We start from the raw sequence: 24,784 nt of genomic DNA on the forward strand, positions 1-24,784 counted from the left end.
TCGATTCAGACACGTAGTTTTAATAGGAAGAAGGAATATTCTGATATTTTATTTTAGACAGTTATTTTAGCTTTGACAAGAACACCATTCCTCTAAAAGACAACTCAGAGCATGTACATAAATTAAGCGTTTAGAAAGGCTCATCAGAAAAGGCAACCTCCATTCATTGACTACGTAAGACAATTAAGTCTCTATTTTAGGCAGTCAGAGGTGCTTAAAATAAGTTGTCCCTATGTCCTCCAAAATGCCTTAGCTGTCTAGTAAGCATGCAAATTTTTAGCAGTGTGGAAATTGTTAATTGGCTAATATCAGCAAGGCTGCAGTTACAGGACACAACACACTAAGCCAGCAAACACATCGGTTAGTTTGAATTTACCAAGAGTCTTTCAGATTTTTTTTGGTTTTTTTTAAACAACTATGCAGGACTGGATATTGTTAGCCTTTTGCAGATGGCATAACAATGCTATAGAAGACATTAGTATAATACACTGATTAAAAAAATACATAGTATCTATTAAAAGTAGACCCAGAAACAGAAAGAGATGACAAAAAGTTTACAGTGTTCTATTTCAAACATTTTCGTAAGAGAACACTTCGGTGTGTTCACAATATCCTGAAGGACAAAACAATATACTGAGTTTTTATTACCAGTTTTGAATTGCTGTGTGACACGGAAGAACCTCTAGGCAAAAGAAGAACGATCTACCAAAGAGAGAGGAACCATTATTCGCTCACTTCAATAGTTTCCTGAGCTCCTCTCCCAGTCAGAGAACAGTGACAACACGGACAAGAACAACTACATTTCAAAGCTTTTTTTTTTTTTTTTTTTTAAATTCAGGTGTCAAAAGATGTAATACCTTCATCTTTAGGGAGTCTGCTAAAGTCAAGACACCTAAACTTCTTGGTTGGTAAAAATTAATTCATCTAAATCTAAGACATGCTAAAAAAAATTAAAAATAAAATGGCAAGGTTCTGAATCAATGCTGCAGGTTCCTGCAGAACAAGGCAGGGGTAATTCACATCTTCCCACAGGGGATACCATCATTTCTGCATTTCTGTATTCTATCAAAGAGATACCCAGCTGTGGTGTGTGTTAATACTAGTGCTGTGCAAGCCATGTCAAAATGGTTCATGGTCTGGAGCAAAACAGAAGTGGCTGTTGCTGGTAATGACAGAACCCAGCAAAACCTTAACAATCCCCACTTAATGGGACTACTTTCAAAAACACTGAAAAAAAAAAATTGTAACACAGGTAAAGTTAACAAAAACTGTATTGAAAATGGAATATATTTATGGCTGTAAATTATATATTTTTGTGAAAATTTCATCACTGAACTGGAAATTCTTGAAATATATAGTTATAAAAATATGAACTTAAATATTAGCCAAATACGGGGTGGGGGTGGGGGGAGTAATTCAGGTATTTTGTTTGGAGTACTCCTGAAACTTGAACAGAGACAATCAGGATATACTGCATTCAACTGTTTCCCCATCATTGCTTATTGCAGTTGTACATAAAGTTAAGTATTTTTTAGCACCTGTTCCTCGTGCTATATGAGCTCAGTGATTTTGCATTTGTGCAGAAGTAGTTCCATTAGATAGCAGGCAATACAATAGTCACTAAGGCATCACAGCATGTACACAAAGGGTTATGGAAATCTTAAATAAATTCTTTAATACAACCCAAGTTTAATATTGACCGCAGTCACAAGTGGAAAGTAATTTAATGGCTTCAATTCTATTCTTAATAGTATTTGTGTGTAAGGTTCTGGGACCTTGTTGGTTTTCCCCCAGAAAGTTCACCAGTTGTTTAAATCAACAAAAGAGGTATTTACAGAATATTTCTAGGAGTACTTAAAATTTCCGGACAAATCGTTATTTTAACCTTGATTTCGTACTCTGGCTATCTTGACTCAAGGTACATGCACAGGTCAACTCCACAGCACATATGGAATGACTAACACGGGTCTGGGATGCTTCTCCATGAATCTGCAGTCAATGTGAGTATCTGTTAAGACATGGAGTTAATGTGCACCTGTGTAATGACCACTGTCTGAAACTCCTGGAGGTTTAACTACTGCTGGTTCTTCAGCTGGGTCTGTTAGTCTGATGTAAATGTCAGATGAAAACGATCAAACTCCTCACTCACCATTACAAAATTTCTCATAAGAAAAGAAAGCTCATAACCATGGAAGCTGTAGAAGCTAAGGCTTCCATAAATTTAAACAGAGCTTTTTAGCAGAAAAAAGAATAAAGATGTTTTTTCTACTGCTCTGACAATTACCCAGAGAAATACTCCATCACACTCTGGATTCTTCCAACTAACCCCAGTTCACCATTATGCCACAATAATGTTACCCTGTGTAGACATAATGCCCGAAATTAATTTCTTTTTCTTACTACTATAACATATGAAGGAAACAATGAAGGCTTGTATGGAGAGGTCCTTAAAGTTTAGGAGAATTTTGTGTATGTGCTGTTACGGCCTTCAAGTGGAAAAGTATGACTGCAAAAGTTGCAGCTCCTGCAGTCTGCTCCCATCAGAAAATATAATACAGTTAGAACTTAAAAAATCCACAACGTAATACTGTAGTGTCCTGATTACATTAGTAAGAGTCAAGTTTCTATGACTTCAACTTCCTTACTGTTTCCTGAAGTCAGAAATCTTACACTACGTCGCTTTCATGGTTCTGAAGGACTTACTTTTCTTCTTGAATGTGAGGAAAGAGCAAACAAGTTGAAGACACTGCATTTTTCTCATACTGTTTTAATCCTGCAGGGCATGGGGGGATAATTTTGCATTACTATACAATACACCCTAGTACAGTAAAAAAAAAAATAAATCTTAACCTAACTTTAAGATGTAGCAGAGCTTCAGCAACAGTTTAGAGGTATGCCTGCACAAAGGTACGCTAAATCCAAAGTCTCCGCATAACACGTCAGTGAGACGTACATACAGCTTACAGCTAATTACAACACAGAGAGTGCAATTACCGTGCATTTGCCCTGGTGTAGCAAAAAAGCTGTAACTGCTATGTTCCATACACTCCATACTTCTAAAACTGAACAAAGCCAGTTCAGAATATCCATGCAAAACAGTTGTCTGTACTCTGAATTGCTCAGCATGGACCTTGAACAGTATTTTCTGACTACAGGGGAACATAAGGTAAAGCAGCTGTATGCAGTAGTCTCTTTGTAGGTGGCAGGTTCTTTTCTGCCTTTTCCCATATTGTCCCTCACCCCTTCCTGCATCTGTCATCATGCTGGGATAAATAAGGACAACGGAATTCAATAAGGCATGACAATTTCTGTGTCATACTCATGCAAACATTCAGGAAGCTGAAAGGTGTCAATTGCCATAAAAATGTCCTGGTTTGATACATAAAAAGGAAATCCACAGCACTTAAATCTCACAACATAACACAGTAAGCTTGTCACAGTCACTCCAGATGCTTATTTAAAAACTGAGTAACAAAACTGACCAGGGTTTGGTGTGTAGGTTTTTGTTTGGTGAACACATAAGACTAGTTGGAAAACTCTAATTGAGCTCCAACTGGACTAAATTACAATGTCACTAAAAGGCTCTCCAGCAGATGGCAAAGTTTAGATAATTAACAAAAATGAACTGCTCAATTACATTTAGAACTGTATGGCTTGAGCAACGCCAACCACTCAAATCCCTAGGAGCATAAAAAGAAGTCTCTAGAATTCTTTACATCTCCAGCAAGTCTCTCAATATTGACCATTTAACCCCCAAACAGACACTGAAGTCAAGACAAAAAACTTTAAGGCCACTTTATTGCTGAATTCAACCCTCGTTTAATCAATCCACAAAGTCTTACTCCCCCCTAAAGATGCATTCAAGTAATAATTTTTAAAAAGAACAAGTTAACATGAAATATTTTTAATTATTTATGAACTTTAAAAAGCCTCATCTTTAGCACATATGGACAAAAATGTTCCTAAACATCTCAGCAATGCAATGATATATAAATACATTAATATAATTTGAACATTTACAAGTTCAATTTCCTGCAGCTTGTAAAAGGGGTTTATGTTTATTATACTGTAGAAAGTCTGGAACAAAAGAGTACTTAATTTTCTCAATATCTCTTTTGTCACCAGCAATACTATAAACTGTATTTTTATATAAAAATACGATGTAGTTGAATTTTTATTAGTTGTCAATATGATTCACTTTAAAAACAACCAAGACAGTAAACGCTGGGGATGGAATTTTACAATTAAGCTCAAGTTTGATACTGTTTGTCACAAATACAGAAACTATGTTTTATGATCAGGACTTTGACACCACAATGATGGACAAATTAAATATATATAATCAGGTTAAGAATGAGGAAAGCAAAAGGCATGGTAGAATATGCAGTAACTGAACTGAGAAGGAAAAAGATCATATTCACTTACTTGAGGTGTTGCATTAAATGTTTCATAAAAAAAAGATTAAGACAGTAAAATATTCTGAAATATGAAGGTATTGATGAATATAGTCTGATAAATGAAGTGAAAGGTGACAGAATCCAGTCCTGGAATTCCTGAACAAGTACTTAAATTGAGAATAACCCAAGGTCCTGGGTTCTGTCTTACAGACTGGAATATGACCACTCATAATACAGGGCACTGAATAACAGCTTGTTTCCTAAGATACGTGTTTCATCAATATCACAACTCAACTTGGATTACGTTTAAACCAGCTGGTTTTTATCTAAGTGCAATCTCTTTCACATACTGCAAGTACATCTGCAAAGAGATGCAAATCTGAGTGCTGTCAGTGTAAAGGCTGGTATATGAGCTCATGGTATCTTTTACTATATTTATAAAAACACTGAGAATTAGTAAAAGACAGGCACAAGACGAATCCCTTGTGGCATGTTGTATGTAACAAGACCTCAGGGGAAAGAAATAGCCACTCCTTATTTCATGAGAATTCTGGTTTCTAGACACTTACTCCTGCTATCATGAAGCCATCCTAGAACGCAGCATGAGAATTACTGCATCAGGATAAAACTTAATTCCTTATTTAAGACAACAAACAAGGCTTCTCAACATTTTTTTCGGTTAATTTTGTGTGTGTGTATGTTTTGGCTTCATACGTGAATCACATTAACAGATTAAGCTATGACTATTCAATGCCTCTACAAATCACCAATTAAAAAACTGTGTTTTAGATATATAAACACATTCTACACGTATGGAAGCTTTGTTTCCTGCATTTCCTACCCTTCATCTTCTTCCACATACAAATAAGTTCTCATTCCCCTTTCAGCAGCTCTGCCACTTCTCTCTTTCTCATGAGGGCAGGTCACCATTTCATCCCCCTATTCCTTTGAGCTTTCTGTCACAACCCTGTCTACTTTGGGTGGCACATTCAGTGCCCCCTGCAACTTCCCCACCTTACAGAAGTGACTGGATGGGGCATTCACAAATCACTGTATCTAAGGTCAAGATGCCCAAGCAACAGAACTTCGCAAGCTCAGCTAAACAGTACATTCACAGTTCCAAGTCTGTCAGCTGTCTCTCTGTATATGTTTTCCACTCTAAAACAGGTTTTCAGTAGCAAATAAAAACAGCTGAAGTGGAATGAAAGGGAAGTTCTGAAATGAAGAAGAGGCAAAAGGTTTAGGTTAGGCTACATCTGTCTATAGCCTCAAAAACTGTAACTTAAATATTCAAGGAGCACATTTAACTCAACAGCATTACATATATTTGAAAATTCTGCTCAGCTACAGAATAAAGATTATTACAAAACATGAAAGTATAAACACGAATGTTTGACTATGAGATTAACTGAAATGTGAAATCTGTGCTTACTAATTAAATATTTTACATCATATCTTCTTAGAGAAACTACAGGCCAAATTCTTCTCCCTTTGAAGGTAGCAGGAGTTTCACCATTCACTGCAGTAAAGCCTAAACCAGCAAATCACTATGTTCTGTTCTTGTGTTACCTTAGCTTTCAACTACCAGTAACATCTTACCAATGTTTTACTACATGTTTAACTCAGGGAATTATACCAAAAGCAACTGAAGCCTGATTATTCAATGTTAAATGAGGATACAACATGTACACACACAAAAAAATGGTTTATTTGTAATTATATCCATTAAAGCTGCGATTCAACACATCTATCTAAAGTGTTTAATATTTAAATGGAAATAGGTTTCATCATCTTTCTAAAAAGCAACTCAGAGACGTTTCACCTCCTGAATGTCAGGAACACTTTAGTCAAACACACAGTTTTGTGAAATTATATGTAACAGCTCATGGAAACCTACTTTTTTTGGGGGGGGGGGGGAGAATTTCATGCATTGTAGACTTCCACAAACCTGAAGAGGGTTTTCTGAGCAAGAAAACAGAAAGTCACCCTTTCAGCAACTGAAAAAGCAGAACACACAAAGAGGGGGTTGCTCTAACGAATGAGGCTGCATGCAGTGCAGAGACCTCCACAGACAAAGCACAGCTGCTGCTCTTTGCAATGAGGGATTAGCAGTCTAGGTCAAAGGAAAAAAGCCTCTCTGTAGCTAAGTGAGCAAACTGCAGAATGCATCCTCAGCACAGATGAGAAAGGGCCATCTAACCAGCTTGCAAATTGTGTAGAAGCTTCTGGGAACAGAAACAAAACCAGCATCAGTATCTTGACGGAACATGTAAAAATATTTCTGGTGAAAAGCAGTGATGCCCTGTTACAGGACTGAGGTTGCAGTGACCTTTCAGTTATTTTAAAATTACATTTCCCCTTTCCCTTCTTCGTGTTCATACATTTAGCAAGCACTTTTTCTTCAGGGCAAAACCAACACGCTATCTGTGGGGCTTTAGCAATAGCACCTGGAAGTAACTGGCCTAGAGGTAACAGAAGCAGCTCTTGTAATTGTCCCTCATAAGAACCGAAGCTGTTAGAAATACACACACGCACAAAGAACTTTTCTAAATGCAGACATTCAAATCTCAACTTCCATACAGTTGAGTCAGATTATATTTTGGCTTTAAGTGTTTTTGGCTTTGCACTGACACTTCAGTTGAATGGGATATAAGCCAATATTTGTAGAAAAATAATTACTTAAACTTTTTATTACATACTAAATATATTTTTATTCTAAATAATTCACTTTAGCAACTTTTCTCATAGAGAAAAAATTAATAGTCTCCTAAACAGAGAAAAATAGTTTGAATGTACCAGTGTGAATGTATTTCTAATCTGGCTTTTGTTTATGAATAAAACACTGAAAACCTTACTGGCAATTAGGCTGGTATCTACAGTGGCAAATTTATTGCATGGTACAGATAGCTGGGGACCTATTTTAGTTTATGGTATTACAGAAGTATAAGTCATTAAAATTAGGTGAATGAGAAGTATCAAAAAGTTGTACTGTTCAAAAAACCAAGAACTTTTCTCCTTTTCCCGTCAAATCAAACCAAATTAAAACTAAATAAGCTTTACTCAACTGAAAAATTCAGTAAAAATAAAAAGGTGTAACATTATTCACTTCAACAAAGTCACATATCCTGGCTGGTAAAAGTTTGATATACCTGATTTCATGTACTGACTTAGACAACCGCTAGTAATTGCCATTATTGCAAAGGCCCTTTTCAATGAATCGGGGGTTGCAGCTTATGACAGATGGGGAAGTTCCCAAGAGCTGTGCTCAGGCACATCAGAGCACTCCTTAACATCTGTACAAGTTCCCGAAGTTCTTGTGGGAGTTATTTATATACTGTACTTCCCCAGCCTGAGAGACTGCTTGCCTAACTATTGACCCTTTATTGCAAGTAATCTGCACTAAGAAACAAAGATTATACCATTGCATTGGAACAGCAAACCTAAATTTAAGCATGTGAGCTGACAGACTTTGTAGCCTGTATATTATATTTAAAACACAGGTGCATGTCACCCCCGCCCCACCCCCAATATCCTTGCTTCAACAATTCAGTGCTACTGAAATTGGTATTGATGGCCAAAAAAAAGCTATTCTCCACTATGGTCAAAAAGCTATTCTCTGTGTGTTAATTACAACTATATTTAGAAAAGTTTAATTTAAAAGTTTTGAAAATTCACATAAAAGTAGAAGTCTGTGAGGTTAGAAATATTTTTTGGATCTACATCAAATATTTATAAAGAACTGTTTATTTCCATGCTTTCACAGCATTAGATGCTTTGTAAACTGTATCAATGCATTGTCATTTACATAGATAGCTAAGAAATCAAAGGACATTCAATTTCTGTTTCTAAAATAAAGGCTATCACCTATATATACTTGTATGAAGTATATCTATCACTCCATACACTTTTATAGAGTACAGTCAAAAATGGCACGATTTGAAAAGTTGCATCAACAATTCAAAGGGAAGAGACAAACCTGGAGTGCTTTTGTCCCTCATATTATATTTTGAAATCATGTTAGGAAAAAAAAACCTCACCACCCTGTTATTTTCAGGTAAATATATATTCCCTCCTACAATGCATCAAACGAACAGTAAAACTTCAGTCATTTGTAAATGATGAAATTCAACACAGGTCAACTTTCCACCATCACCCCTCCCAAGATCACAAATACATACATGATACGAGTTGAAATAGTACAGAGTGCTGGAGCCTTTAAGACTTTTGGACTACCTCAGCATCTGAAGCGTGTTTAGGCTTAAATGTCTTCAGACATTCTTCAGCATTTTATATGGCTGCTTACATCCCACCAGAGGTGGATATGCTATTTCTTCCAAGAGCTTTTCCACCATCTCAACTGTACAGCTCTGTAAAGGACACTTCTCTCTTCCTGGTGTCAACAGGAATGATTTTTAGAAACAGGTATCTGTTGGTACTACTTAAAAATACCAGAAAATTCTGCTACAGTTCACAAGAGCATTTTAATTCTCATTACTCTTGTCTATGGAAAATGGTAAATTCAATTTCAAAGCTTCAACATCTTTGTGTTGAAGTGAACAGAGATAGCGAGGGCTTTTGGAGCCTGGTCCCCCACACCCAGTTCGTGCTGTTTCTTTTTTATACAGTCTTAAAAGGAAGCATCAGAAAACACCTAAATGGAGGAGGTGCTGACAGACTGAAAACTTTAATTGAGACTCCTTTCCCACAGTGCCTCCCACACAAAGCTGCAGAGTCTACAGCTTATAAGCATAAGACAATTCTTTTTTCTTTGACCTCACTTAATCCCCGATAACTTGTATTAAAACAGTAGATTTCACCAAAAAATTAGCTCCCTAAGCCAGACAAAGCCTTTAAATTTACTTCTACTGGGTGAGGTATCTAATATACATACCACTGCTGCACCTCAATTTCCAGTGTCTTAGGAAGTGAGGGACAAGCTATGTTAACAGCCGTCTCATATTTAGCACATAAAAACCCTGGCCAGTATGTGCAGCGGGAAGTTTTCTCTAGGTTTGTTTTTTTTTTTTCTAGGGAGAGTTTCACCCTCCCCTCCCCCCCTTAGTAATAAAGTTGTGGGAAATGTCCCTTACTCTATCTTAAAAATAAACATCTACTACTAAGCTGAGAACAGCCAGAGAGAGAAACTTGCCCAGAAGCAGGTAACTTCTATGCCAACTTCTTCCATTCTGTCCTAGCTAAGAGTTTCCAAATACACAAAACCTTTCTTTAAAAGGCAAGTGCTCTGAGACACTTCATCTACACCTCTCTGCTATGCGAGCACAGTCCTATCTTATATTCTTCAGCACTGGCCCATAACCCAGTATGTCTGTAGCGCTTAAGAAATCAACAAGTCACCAAAAGACTCAATGGAAAGCAAATGCCATTCCAGAAGATTTTTAGGAAATGTTTTGAAGACATTCCTTTTAAGAGTATCATACAAAAAGATGAAAAAGTTGACCAAAAACCATGGAGTACCGACAATTATCCATACTAGTAATGGAAAAGTTAGAGTTATGGTAACGGAGAGCTTTGCTAGGAAAACCAGGGCAGCCAGTTCCCCTGACTCCACCCTTCCTCCCAAATACTTATGTCAAGTAATATTCAAAGACAAATACAAATCTGACTTTCAACCAAACTAGTGCTTCAACTCAACTACAACTCTGTCTTTGAACTTACAGGGTGTGCACCATTTTCTTACCATAACAGAAGGAGACTGTGTGGGAAGAACATGAAATGCAAGAGTATCGTGGGAAAGACGAGAGGCACAAATGACATAGCTCCTCCCTGAAACCCATCTGGTAAGTCTAGATGTCCCCAGTTACTCATTCACATTCAATCAAATTTCAGGAATATCTGATTTATTCAAAATACTGCAAATTACATCAACTAATGCAAGTTATTTTGCTTGATCATGGCTTTTTCAAAGCATGCATTTTCTGAGAAGCATTTTTGAAATTCCCAATTTTTAATGCATGTTTTTTAAAGTAAGACGAAGAAGTATTTTAATTCTGGACAGTTTCCTTAGTTACACCAAATTCTACTGCTGAGACCTTAGACTTATGACCGTCTCAACAAAACCCCTTCCAAACTTCATTGAGCCACTTTATACAGATATAGCAATTTTGTAATAATTTTTAACTCTAAAATTCCATTTTTCCTAGATTTCCATTTACCTTTCATAAACAGTCAATTCACAGAGTAAGTTTATTCCACCAAATGCAGTAACGCATTCCCCTGTGCCAAAGAATTCATATTCTATAATTCAGTTTTCTGAACAAAATGGTAAAATGGTTATCAATATTTGATAACTCTGGATCTATTTAAAAAGCTTTGGTAAGGCATCATTATGCGTTCCTCCTTTCATAAAGATAATAATCTTAGCACTGTCCTTCCATTTGCAGTGTTTTCCTTTGCTTTCTTTCAGGAAGTGTTGCTAAGGAAACAGCCTATCATCTACCATCAGGTCCAAGGGCCTAGCAAGGTTTCTGTCAGGAAAACTAGACCAACGCTTGCAAAACTGTTTGGTTTTTGTTATTGCTGTTGTTGTTTTTTTAAATAAAGAAAAAAAAATGCAGGCAGAATTACTACATTCCCAACACACATAATGTGCAAGAAACTTATTCATTAGGGCATGCTCCTTCTCTCTCCTGAATAACATTATTTTATTTTCATTTCATAATGAAATAAGGAGAAGCATTTAACCCATTATTAAAGCAAAAGTTTGGGGTTTTTTCCACTTCTAGAGCCAGTATGGTATTTAGCTTTGCACTTTGAGAAGAGGCAGTAGACAGTTCTGTTAAGCACCAGCTCCCTGAAATAACGACCTGGCACTGTGTGCACAAAATCACTGAAGACCCACTTACTGAATTGACTCACATAAAGTAACTCAGCCTGGCTCAATAAATTCAAATTTATATACTTCATTTAGAGTTTCTGGTATTGTGAGTTTACATCACAATCCATTTTACTACTAAACAATTATATTCCACTATAACACATCTGAGTATTTACCCAAATTAATGTGGTGTTATTTGTAAAATTAATGTCTACAATACTTCAGCAAGAAACTTTTTTCAGCTTAGATGAAATTTAGAAATATAAGCAGCTCCAAGTTTCAGTAAAGTCTCATCTCTATGCAGATGACATGGCAGGCAAAACACAAGCCTGTACAAAATATATATATGTTAAAATAATTTTGCGTCAGTTTCATTAAAGATGATCAATCATCATTTAAAAATTACGGTGCTAATACCTTAATTTTACCAGAAGCATTTTGGAAAACAAAAAGGGGGTTCTAATATTAATACCACCTCTGGAGGTCAACACCACCATAAGTATATACATATCTATATATCATCTAATTCGTAAAGCAAAGTTTACTGCTGAACTGTCTTAATACACTTTGGCCCAGTTCTGACTTAAGAGTTTAAGACAGTTCTATTAAGTCAGCTGCAATTCCTATAAAGATTATAATAAAATATTAATGTTAACACAATGTACCTTATCTTTACTAGTACTATACTTAAATGTCCAGAACGCCAATGGAAACCCTGTTCATCTCACATGTAAAGCTGTAACTTCAAAAAATAAGCAGAAGGGAACAGAAATGTAAATTAAAGGACAAACCAAAATAAAAAGAAAATAATAATTAAAAAAAAATCTGAACTTGAACAGGCTCCTACTGCATTTAAGATTAACTTGCCTTCTTAAAAAAGGTTTTCCTAACAACTTACAGGAAGGCTTGTGTGCTAAAAGCTTATCTAATTTTATGTGACTGCATCAGCCCCACAAAAGAGATTACATCTCTCTATAACATCTCCTCTCACTTATAAACGAGAACAACCTGATTAAATTGCTTTTGCTTACCAGTTTGAGAAACTTAAAGGATGCATTTTCTAATAAACATGATGTCTAACTGTGCTTGATAGAAATCACTTTCAATACTTCTGCCCCCTATACTGATTTTAATTGAAATGCACTCATTTGCAATAGAATTCCACCCTCCTCCTTTCCTGCACTGCACTTTGTTTGGGGGAGAGAAACAGCACATGGCCCAGATTTGACACCTGTTGAGAACTAAAAAACAGAACTCATTTAAGCCTGTTAGCAAAGCAAAAATTACAACTACCTTTGTAAATGATTTATACACAAAGGTAAATCAAGTGCAGCACAGGCCAGCAGACTTCAAATTTACAGAAGAGTAAAAACACCAAACAGAACAGGAACATCAAGTATTCTGTATTTTGGCAGCTGAGGCAGCTCACAAATCCTGCAGCCGCACAACAAAAAACCTTAAAGATGTCATATCTTTAGCCCTTGCACTTTCTCTCTGAGTCACGATAGAATATGTTTTTAAAATATGTCTAGTAAAAATTGGTTTCAATATTGTCTACTGCCTTGATATGGCCTGTTGATTCCTCGGGTCCATTTCTACCTTCTCTGCACAGCTACTCCCTCCTCCCTTCAGAGCAATAAGGCTACAAGGTTATAGTGCTTATGTATTTCCAAATCTCCTTCAAACATGGCTTTGGCTCAGATGCCTCTTTCTTCTGCTGAGAAGTTTTAGTGACTGGAGATTACTACAAAGTGATGAGAATCACTTAAAACGCTCTCTGCTGCTGACAACATGACAAGCGGGATCTGCCTTATACTGGTCACTGGAAGATGCCCATGTCATGGCAACATCCTCAACTACCGATCTTTCAGTGGGGCCCATCAAACGGTCCTGCAACTTCTTCAGCATCCTCGAACCTTCCTGAGGGCCAGGGAGACCCCAACCCAGGCTGAGGGAAAAACACTCAGTGTGCCGTTTTAAGTATCAGTTTGGTACCCCACTTCCTACCTCCCCAGGAAAGTAGGACGCTCTGGTATCACTTCGAACTGCAGACTCCCTGTCACTCAGCGAAGGGATATGGTGGTGTAAGTGAAAGACACGTGCTGTGACCGCCTGAGGACCCCCAGCTGCCTGCAGCCTTACTGGCTCAAAAGGCTTTGGCAGCGTGTACGGCCCTTTTATTATTAAAGCTTAGTGGACTTTGTAAGTTGAACCCCCATTAAAAACTTAACAACTAACTGGGTTCACGAGGGGCAAGTGGGAGTTCGGAGTTACACGTTCCAGATGGCTATTGCCACCGCCTTCTCACATGCTCAGTGGGACACACTGGTTGTCCATCCACTCCACTAGATGCAGAACCGTGTTACCACAGATCTCCCTAAGATTCTCACCTTGAGATCCTCCCTCTGTTGCCGGTCATCCTTTAGGAGGGGCAAAATCTGTGCCCTCTGCCTCAGTAAGATGACCTTGAAAACTCGGAGGCAACCAGCAGACGCCTGCTTTTCACAGAAACATACAAATGAAAAGGAAGCAACACGATGCTTCCTGGCTTTAAAGACAATGTTAAACATACAAGAATACCATAACACTGGTGAGTTCAGGCTGTCAAGAGTCTACATTGCTCTCTGCAGAGTTTAATTTTGAAAGTGATAGTGTAAGCTTCATCTCACTATTATCAGACATTTTTCATTGGTGGCCACCAGATGCAGAGTAGTAATAGAATAAAAAAAGCTGACTTTCAGCAGTGGTCTACTATAAATCAAAGCCACAAAATAAGATAGCCTGCAAAATATCATCAGTGGGCAACACAGAGGCAACAATGTGCTCTGAAATATTACATAAAATGTTATCTGCAGGAATTAATTTGGACTATGACTTCTGTGAACAGTGAAGGTCACAACAAATGTCAAAACCATATATAATTCCCCCAACTCTGCAGTTCAAAAATTGCAGTCAGATACACGAGTATGCTTTGCCCTGGATCAACAGCAATGACTATCTACACCCATAGCAACACTGCCTCAGAGTAAAGGCTTTGGGAAGTTAGCACCAGATTGTAGGGGCTGATTACAGGGAAGGTTGAACAAGTCTATGATTAGTAAAAAGAAACAGGAATTAAACAGTAGTAACCTCAGCTAAACACAAAAGGGAAGCTGCCCTGAGTGTACAAATATTTGCCTCTAGTAAATAAGGCCAACACATCAATATTAATGTGATCAGTCATTCAGTTTTTTTCAATTTTACCCCTTAAATAAGTTTGCCATAGTGTAGTCTTGCAGTTCAACGGTTAACTTTACTGTGTGGAACAGAAAGAAAGGGTCAATGTTTTTCACAGACAACAAGCAGACGATATGGCAGTGACAAGGCCTAAGACCCTTGAAATTGCTGACAAATAAATACACAGCCGTAGTTGATGCCACTGGTAGCCAAATCTTCACATGGAATCTACACCCGAATTCAGTTACGAGAAAGTTGGGTTGCAGGTTTCATTTCCTTCAGTCTTGTGCTTCTCATCCCAAGCTTCCCTCTTTGTTTTCTTTTCTTGATAGACCACATCTAGGCTGAATGTCTGACAGCAGTCATATTTCTCTCAGGTGGAGTGGTAAGTAGAACACACAACAAAAAGACTGATAACACCATACGGTCAATAGAGACAGGCCTATCCTAGTTAAGGAGGGTGAGTTACATATTATTTTTAAATTTAAATCCAGTTTTCAGCTATTATGCTAATCCACTTAAGGCTTGGAGACCTCCAATTTTTCTTCACTGCTTTCTTCTATGACAGAAGGCTCTGTCATATAACATCTCCCGTTATCTGCCTCTTCTGTACTATTTCCCTCCCCAGATACATATTCTAGCCTTGATAGGACAAAGCAATGCAGAGTTAAAAATTTATACACCTATACTTGTTATATCCACTAGGCATAAAATATGAATTCAAATTACATGAAATGGGTAGAAAAAACTAAACTAAAATGAACAAATTAAACCATTTCATTCAGTATCTCAAGTGTTAAGAGGGCAGGAGTTTAAAACTTCAATGCCAAAACCTAAGTCTTACTGCCGAACAGAATACATGAAAAAGTAATTTATCAACCTGTTATGAATTCTGTGGTAACCTGCTTCCAAGTTCAGTGTATTTTCTGGAAGGAGCTGTAAAACACAAGGTATTTTTCATAATCTGGATTGGTTTATTTTTACATATTCAGGTGGGATATTCAATTAACACATTCAGTCTAAAGGACTATTTTGCCCACAATAAACTTATTACATCCTAATATACAATATTCAATACTGTAAAACATTTTGGACAAGGTTAGATTTTTATCCAACTAACCTCCTAGTAAAATTACATAAAAATCACTAAATCTGAATCTATCTTTTCATAAAGTTCTGCAGAAGTTTTTAATAATACACTTCCTTTCCCCTGTGTTTCACAGATATAACTGCAGAGAAAATTGAATTCTAACATGTAGATGTTATTAGGAATACAGTACTAGCGTTTTTACTATGGGTATTCTCATCCCTCCTCACAACTTAGGCAGATGCATCCAATTAGTGGTGAATCATTCCACATAAATTTCCTGTTTAGAACGTACTGGCAATACCAGCGTAACAACCTACAGAGCTCAAAATGGGGAAGAGAAACTCCCTTGGTCATACAACATCACCATTTTTGTTTACAGACAGACCCCCAAAAGGTGTTTTTTAAGTAGGAGAGTGCAGGTGTCCCAAGAAAGAAATTGTTCACTTCAGATTCCTAGATCAACTATCATTATGCCATTTTGAAGAAACTGCACTATTGTATGCAGATAGATATGTATATGCTACACATTGTATACAATATACAACTAGAGATCACTACTAGAATTAAGGAAAATTTGATTTATCTTGATCCTAAGCACTACTCGGCATATTTGTAATAAAATCATGCTTGAAGGAAATTGAGGATATTCTGATCGCTAAGCACCTGGGCATTTAAGAACAGCTGTTCTTCTGTACCATTTTACTCACTGAAAGCTGGGCCACAATTCCACAGAAGGTGCTGAAAAAGATAAGAATGAACTAGACAAACAACCTGGTTCTGTTTAGCCATGCTGTATCTTCAGAATAACTGAAGAGAAGTGCCTCCCAGCATCAAAGTAAAATAAAAGTCAGACTATCTGCCTGTATCCTCAACTGAAAATTTTGGTCAAGTTCCACTTTTTGAAGTGGAGAGTCCATTCTCATTCCACCTACTTTGCTGACTAATTTTTGCCTTCCCTGAAGAAGTTTTTCTTTTTTTTTTTTCCTCCTCTTTCAGGAATTGTCGTATCTTCTGCAGGAGCCTATTGCCCACATACTGCTGGATACTATAATATCCTAGTTTCTGATCCCTCCTAGGGAAGCCCATGGAGCTCCAAACTCCGAAAGTTCATAGGTGCATTTCAGAGGTGCTTCTGTTATTCCTCAAATGCTCTCCTCCGGAAACTCCGTAGTTGAAAAGACTAACACCATGAGGAAAACTGATGACAGGTAAACCTTTCTCTTTCTAAATAATGATTGATAGAAGGGAACAACTTTTTTGTACATTCAGATATGCACTTTATGTTTCAATGGTCATATCTGAAGTTTGGGGTTTTTTTTAAAAAACAACAGGAAACATTTTTGGTGCCCATAGACATGAAAAAAGTTCCCCGTAAAAGGTAACAAAACCCAATATGCCACTAAATATAATGTTTTATTTTAAAACAACTGATGATGTCACAAAGACTTTTGAAAAATAGGTTGGTATATAGTTTCATTTCTCTCATCTTGAAAATTACTTAATTATCTATCCTCTGAATAGCCTAGTAAAAGCTTCCACAGCATGTGGCCATCATTTAAATACTGCACTGAAAATATTTCAGTTCCCTTTAATCTGCATTACTTTTCATATACTTTTTACTTCAGCTTTTAGAGTTAGAACGCAGTGACAGGAATCTTATAAGCATTTTTAAAGGTAAGCAAGAGTACAGCCCTGTCTGACTTGTGAGAATGGAAAAAAAAAAAACCCTATGACCAACAAAGACTACTTTTTTGCCTATCGCCTTCTTCCTAGTCTTAGGGGGCAATTTTCTGTACAAGCTCATTGTTCTCGATCAGGCACTGTAAAGCGTACACTTAAATGAAAGGCTCTCCAGTGCAGGGGGCAAGCTGTTTTTCCTCCAGTCTGGCTCAGTAATGGTTAAGATTTTAAGGCTTTTAACCTTCAACAGAGAAATTGCTTTGAATTTTATTATAAGCTTCTTCTCATTGACCATTTTGATTGCTGAGGTTTTAAAGGACACAACCAGAAACATTCCAGACCACATAATAAATAAAGCCAACACAATGAAGGTAACTAGGTCTTTCAGAAGTTTGTAAGGACTCCTGGAGATGAGCAGTTGATTTCTTCAAGCTGAGCAGAGAAGCATGAAATGAACTTCAGCTTGCAACAAACTAGGGAGTCACGTAAGAAAGAACATGTCTCATTTTAATATTACTTAATACTGGGATTGAAAAGGCATTTTAACAGCAAAGAGGAAGATCCTGTAGTAGAGGAAAGCCTCAAATCTAAAGTAATCTGGAGGCACCAGTTATTTTAAGTGATGACAATTTTAGAGGTCTACACATGCCAGAAGGTAGTTTCTATTTTAAAGCACTATAAACAGTCTATTGTAACCAAGTGGAACAAAATTCCATTGATTCTTTAGAAAATAAACTTAAGAAAACTCTTAGAAAAAACAAGTAGAAAGCTTGCTACTAGCTCTAGTGATAAACTTATTAGTTTTCACTCTATGCAAAGGAAATGGAACAATATTAAGGTGAATGAATTTAGGTGTAGATCAAAAAATGAAGGATTATGCTGCCAGGGAGTGAAGGATTATCATCACTTACCTCCCTCATCCAGAAGCTTCCCACTCAGGGGCTGGGATGTATCTGAAGAGTAACATGTAATGGAAATTTGTAGCATTAAATTAACTGCAGCTGATTGGAAGCACCTGATGGAGAAGAGGTGAGAATACCTGCTGTTTTAGAAGTGTGAATAGGATAATCCCCAAATCTGACTTTCTGGTCTTCTGCCCTGACATTAACTATTAAGGTTAAAATTAGTCTGAACACTGGAAAAAATACTATAATGGTCACTTACAATAAGCTACTGGAGAGTAGTTTTCCAGACCAATAAAAAGAAAAAAGGCTCAAGTTATGGTTTTTAACTGAAACCATAGCCTCATGACACAAGTAGTCAAATAACCAGGCAATACACTTAGCATCAAAAGGAGACACAAGTTTTCATTGATCAGTACAGTGACACAGCCAAAAAACCCAAAACGAACCAAAGCACACCCATCATCTCCTCAGTAGACTATTTAAATACTTAAGTCAAGGCTACAGAAAACAAAATCTTACCTAGTAAGTGTGTACTCCCTGAGTCCTGAATGCAGGTTCATGGCAGAAAAAGTACCTATGCATCCACGCAATCGTTTATCTCGACCAATCTTCCACGTTACAAACAGTGGGCTGTTTTAGGGAAGAAAAAAAAGACATGATCACAGAAGCAATATTGACAGTTGGTGTGAAATTTCAGCAACAGTGCCCTTCCATTTCGGGCAATGGGGGACCAAATCTCTAAAATAACTGTATCTGAGCAGGCCATAGTATTTAGAAATGTTCTTTGCAATTCTTTTGCCTGTTCTAGAAACATTGCTCATGTGATATAATAGAAAATAAGATTACTGGAATAGTTAATGGACAGAATGAAACTGCTTGGTAACAGATGTGATATGCTCAGTGTCCCTCACTGTTACCCATTAGCCTTCTGCGAATGGGAAAAGCCTCACCTTAGATATCTGTACATAAGGAATTCTTTACAGAAGGGAAAAATACCCCTGTCACACTAGCCACCCCGCCACCTAAACACAAATACTTTGGTCCTTAACGCTTCTGGCAAGAAGCTACCTGAAATTCTGGGAAAACAAAATTTAGGAACACGCTCCAAACTGAAAGAACTGCCTGAGGAAAGGATATTTTCTCCATGAATCCCAAGTTAGTATTTAAGAATCTCAAATATGACAAGGAGTGGAGCAAAATCTCTAGTAAGCTGAACATATCTCAATTATATGAGTGTGACAGTTACAAAGAAATACCTCTACTATCAAACAACTTTGTACCAATATATACGCTAAGTTAACAAAAAAGAGACAAACCATACAACTTTTTGGGACCAAAGTTCTCCTTGCAGTTCTAGAGCATCACATCAATATGCAAGCAACAGAAAACCACACAAACTTGAATTTCTCAGGGGAGTGCACACGACTCCCGGATACCCAGTCCTCAACTCTAACAAAGATTTCTAATCCTGAGATGAACAGGGACATATAGAGAAGAAAAGAATATAAAATTTACTCTTTTTCCAGAAAGGAGACAAATCAAAGTGGATTACACAAACAAGAGTGCATTTTCCCTTACTGTTAGGCTTAAAAACAAACAAACAAACAAAAAACAACCCACCAAAGCTTAAAAAAAAATAAATCAGTTAAACAACTTGACAGAGTATTCTTGGTCACAAATAGGTTCACATTTCTGCAGAACAAGCAACCCCTTCCCACCCCCCACCCTTAAATCCTGAAGCAAATCTGGTGTTAATTTTTGTGGAAAGTCATAGGCCATTAAGGCATAAATATGTATCATTCTTCATATGATGACTACAGCCATATTACACTAACGCTGACAGAAGCAAGGTGCATCTCTGACATTTAGAGCACCTGCCACCACCACATACACACTTAAGGATGCACAACTGATTTCTCTCCAAAGCTATTTCATCAGGCACTGCTCTTCAGCATTATACACATGTACAAACCATCATGCTGAATTCATCTTGTTTTTCTTTACAGCTGTTTCTTACACAGTGTCCTTACTATATAGTCCATAGCCATTGCTATGATGATCAAGAAGTCTAGGATGAAGTAACCTACCTTACTCTAGCAGCTAAGAAGCAAGAGATTACAAAGCAAATAATTACCACATATGCCTTTAAGGAAGGGAGCAGATCCAGAAGCATGGATACAGTCAAAAATTCACAAAAAGTCAAGTTGGCTGTATCAAAAAATAAGAATCATCATCTGTTACTACTAACAGCTGCAAAGAATGAATAGATTTACAACAGTGCACTGTTAAGATTAACAACTATGAACTGCAAGACAACCTTTGGTAACTATGTCTTGTCTGACTCCTCACCTGAAGGATCAGTAAAAATATAGTCTGCAAGTTTCTCTGTATTTTGTGAAACAGAACCTCCCTTTCTAGTTATGCTGAGATTCTTAAAATATACTAAGGCTAAGAGCTTTATTAGATGAGCAGATCAGCCACTGCACAACTGCATGAATCACTGCGCAGTGTAACAGAGATGGAGGTAACTGTACTGGGGGTATATACGTAGGTATGTGTGAGGTTTTGGACTTTCAAGGAATAGCTCATATTCCTTTTCTCCTTCCATCCCATTTGCTTTGTCAGGTATGGCACAAGATATTCATCAAGTGATGGCAGAAAAGGATATGCCTCTCAGTCTCTATAGCACCAATGCAGTAGCATCCAGTCCTCTCAACTTTCCAAAATCCGTTGTTATCGCCTGCTGGTAGAGCAACTTCCTCCTTATTTGATTAAACTGGATGAGTTCCCTTCTTTCAATGATGATGAATAGAAGAGGAAGCTGAAGTCATATCTTTCTTTTGGATTTCCTTTTTTTTTTTTTAAAAAAAAGTTGTTTGATAAAAACTGACGAGCATAAAGCCAGAAGGGACTATTATCTAACATTTATTAGAATGCAGGTTGTTACACTATTCTCCATTCAGATCAACAAGTGGCATTTTACTAGAGTTTTCAAGAAAGGTATTCCAGTTCCCCTAAATGGTATTAAAAAAATTATTAGATTGCAATGGCACTGAAGACACTCTCTCCCCTTGCACAGAAACAAGCCTGAATAAGATTCAAATTGGGCTTCAGGATTATTCTCTTGACCTTTATCTTTGGATTATGAGATTTATTAGCTGTAATACACTTAGTGGCGGGCTATAATTCAGGGAAACATATACGCATTTACTTTCTTGTCAAATGGGAATTCCTTCTAGGATGCATCGTTACTGCTACTTTAAAAGGACAACAGAAGAAAACATCCCGAGACCATCACTGAATGTCAAATAGATTACTAAAACATTTGCATATGCTTTGAAGGTCCTTGTCAATGAGTACCAACAGAAAAAGTAAAGGTTATATACATATATTTTTGTACCAGTGGTGGTAGTAATATAAACATACCGTTTGGACTAAATTTAAACCTCTATCCATTGGGTAAATGAACACCACTGGTAGCCATACATGCTGACTCAAGATATTTTTCCAGCCTTTCAACTTCTGTATCCCCCACACTTGCCTCCTTGTTTCCCAGGAGCCACTAAAGGTATCAGCATGTCTACATAGAAGATATAAGCCTACTGAACAGAATTACTTTTCTTAATTACCATCACAGATGTCTTCAAAGTGTAATATGGACCAAAGGTTCAGAGCAGTCAGTGACCCAAGAGGATTCTAACTCTAAAAGATTCAAGAAATAAGGCTGAAAGGGACCTTCAGGGCTCCTACTATCATAAAGAATAATTATATTATATAATTCTGTTCATAAATGATCCACATTCTCCATCTTAAAAACTAGAAATAATGGGGACAAAACCCCCAAAATGCAAAATTAGAAGGTTGCCTCAAAACCTCACTGAAGTTCAGAACTTCTCGAAACGTCCCGATTTCCTGCCGAAATGTTTTCCCAGTCAGCTTGTACCTAGCTATTCTTGTGCCAACATTGTCCTTTAGTTTAAATAGTTCTTTTCCCTTCCCGGTTATTATTCCCCAAAGTATTTATAGAAAGAATTCATGTGCCTCTTCAGACTTCACTTTGCTGAGCTAAATGGGTTGTGTTCATTCAGTTTCCTCTCAAAGGGGCGCTTTCCATTCTGACCATAACAGCTTTTCCCTACACCTTTTTCCAGTTTAAATTTGCCTTCTTGAACATCAGTGTCCAGCACTGTACACAGAATTAGAGGAGGGTCTCACACTTGCATTAATGCTTCCATCTCTGAACTAGAAACACTGACTGCTACATTTTAGGATTAATTCTCACAGCCTAATATAAAGTCCAAGTCTGCCATTCAAAACTTTACAGAGCATTTCTAGTCTTACACTAAAGAAAGACAATAGAAAACCAGCTTATAGAACCTGGACAAGCTATGCAGAGAAATGAATTTGTTTCTTTCTAGTGATGTTCTTTTGCTTTTTATTGGCATCCTTGGTTTCAGCTGCTTGCCTATTTTCTCCAAGCCTGCAATGCTGCTCTTGTGTTTTAAAGCCAATAACCCACAAATAAACTTGCCATCTAACATAACTGCAAATCTGAGATCTGAGGCTAAGTGCCAAACTCCACAGATATCGATGTCAAGAACAGCTAAGTAAATACGTACATTTCCAACTTGAAAAAAAAAAAAAAATCCTGATTTTCATCTGTTATCTGTTTTTCTTAGAATAAAAAGGAGGAGTTTATTACGCAACACAGTCAGACCTAAAATGAAAATTTGCACCTCCAGGCACTTGAAAGAAAACAGAAGAGCAAACAGAAGAGAAAATCTCTAGTAAAAACCAGAAGAGGTGGCAGATGTGATGTGAGGAGTTCATTTTATCCAATGATGTACAACAAGGATATGCATCACATGCTAGAGACCCGAGTCCTCTTTTTGCCTAAAGAAGTTTGAACCCACATATCCCACAAAAGTAGGAGAGCATATGGAGGTGGAGTGCGCTCACCTTTCTGACTCTGGCTCCCTCTTGATCTAGTATGAAAGCTGGGGGGGGAGTGGGGGTGGTGTTTGTTTTTTTAAAAAACACTCACCAAACCAGATGCTGCACTTCCCTGGGAGGGCTCTAACAATCAGCTTCAAGTAGTTCTCTTATTCAATTTAGGGTGAAGCATCTTATTAAAAAGCAAAACAGCTTCGAGCTTGGGAGTGAGCCCTCTTGAACCAAGAGACTTGGAAATTCACTTGTCTGATGGGTTATCCAGCTTCTCATCCTGGTGCCAGGAACCTCTGACATATGCTGCTGACAGTGTTAACAACAGGAGTGATGCTGAGCACCCTGAATAATCAGTAGCTGAAAGTTGGTGGAAGATGTTTCAAACTGCACAGAAGCAGAAGCAGGGACCATATCCAGACCCTTAGAAGCATCTCTAAATATCTTAATCATTCTTCTTCCATAAGGGTCTGTATTTTGTGATTTTTTTGTTTGTTTGTGAGCCAGACACTGAAAAAAATATTTCCATCTAAAACTGTTTACAGGTGCCACAGCAAATTCACAAGCAACTTGAAGATTATAAAGTTTCCACCCAGCCATTGCCTAATTTATTATTTACTGAAAAGTCTTGCCCAGATCTGATCTAAATAGCAGACAACTGTTTCAGTTATTTGCCATAGAGGTTGTCAAGCACTACTCCATGAAAACCAGCTGATCACATGTATCAGTTTTCCCTACTTTCAGCCGCAAAACTGAATTAAAGAGACACTTGCAACACAGTAAGGGCTTAAACTAATATTGCTTCCTTATATACAACTGCTGTCATCAAAAGGGGCATGCATACATAGTCTGTCTCCCTGATAGACTACTGAAATATATGCATGTATCCAACACCCTAAACACCGACCTTAAAGGCTAGCCAGAAAATGTGTGGCTGAAGCACAGGAGCATGGGTCACCCGATCAGAGTTCCGCCCCATTTGTCACTTCAGCTACTATTACACTATTTTCATTAATGAAGAAATTAGGACAGGCCTGTACTTTACTTGAGCATTAATCTGTTACAACTTGTGGAGAACTGGAGCACTCACATGAAGGTCACAAGGTATAAACCTATATAAACATTGAATGTCTCAAAATAATCTCTTATACACCATGCTTACCAGTGCCCTAAGCATATTTCTTACTAACGTTTTACAATCAAAATCCCCTAAACCAATTACTGACCTGCTTGTTATATGTTACTGAAAATACTTAGACTGAAAGCAAAAGTGTGCAAGCTATTTTAGTAATCAGTCAGCTATCACAGGAAGAGTAGGCATGTCAGTAACATACACTGACATCATGTAGAAAGCATTGTTAAAAATATCTTCTTTTAATATAAAGCAGCACTGGATACAAGCTGCCTTTCATTTACCAGTTCATTCAATAAAAAAGTGAAGGGATTCTTTAAGTTGGGGTGTGGGGGAAAAGGCAAAAAGTGTGAATACATTGGTCTTTTTCTGATACCTTCAGAAGCAGCATGAAGTTTCCTTATTATGGATAGTGAGGAAAAGAGAGAGGATGAAATTGGGAAGAATAGCGGAAAGAATGGGTAACAGACCAAGAATATTTGTCTACTTTTATAAAAGATGAGTGAGAACTTTTTTGGTTTCACTTGAAGGCTTCCAAGTAATAAAAAAAACTTGTAGGACTTTGAACTGAAAAGGATTAAAATT

General features: G+C 37.3%; 1 protein-coding gene across 1 annotated transcript in view; it reads right to left on the reverse strand.

Moving 5' to 3' along the window:
• AMMECR1 (Alport syndrome, mental retardation, midface hypoplasia and elliptocytosis chromosomal region gene 1) overlaps positions 1–24,784 on the reverse strand; it is a 66,081-nt gene that overhangs the window by 26,003 nt on the left and 15,294 nt on the right. Inside the window, exon 2 of the mRNA XM_010569026.1 lies at positions 18,643–18,753. Coding sequence (XP_010567328.1) covers positions 18,643–18,753 — 111 coding nt within the window. The remainder of the gene's footprint in view (positions 1–18,642; positions 18,754–24,784) is intronic.

Source organism: Haliaeetus leucocephalus, unplaced genomic scaffold (genome assembly GCF_000737465.1).
Source record: "Haliaeetus leucocephalus isolate CR32 unplaced genomic scaffold, Haliaeetus_leucocephalus-4.0 Scaffold262, whole genome shotgun sequence".
Lineage (NCBI taxonomy): Eukaryota > Metazoa > Chordata > Aves > Accipitriformes > Accipitridae > Haliaeetus > Haliaeetus leucocephalus.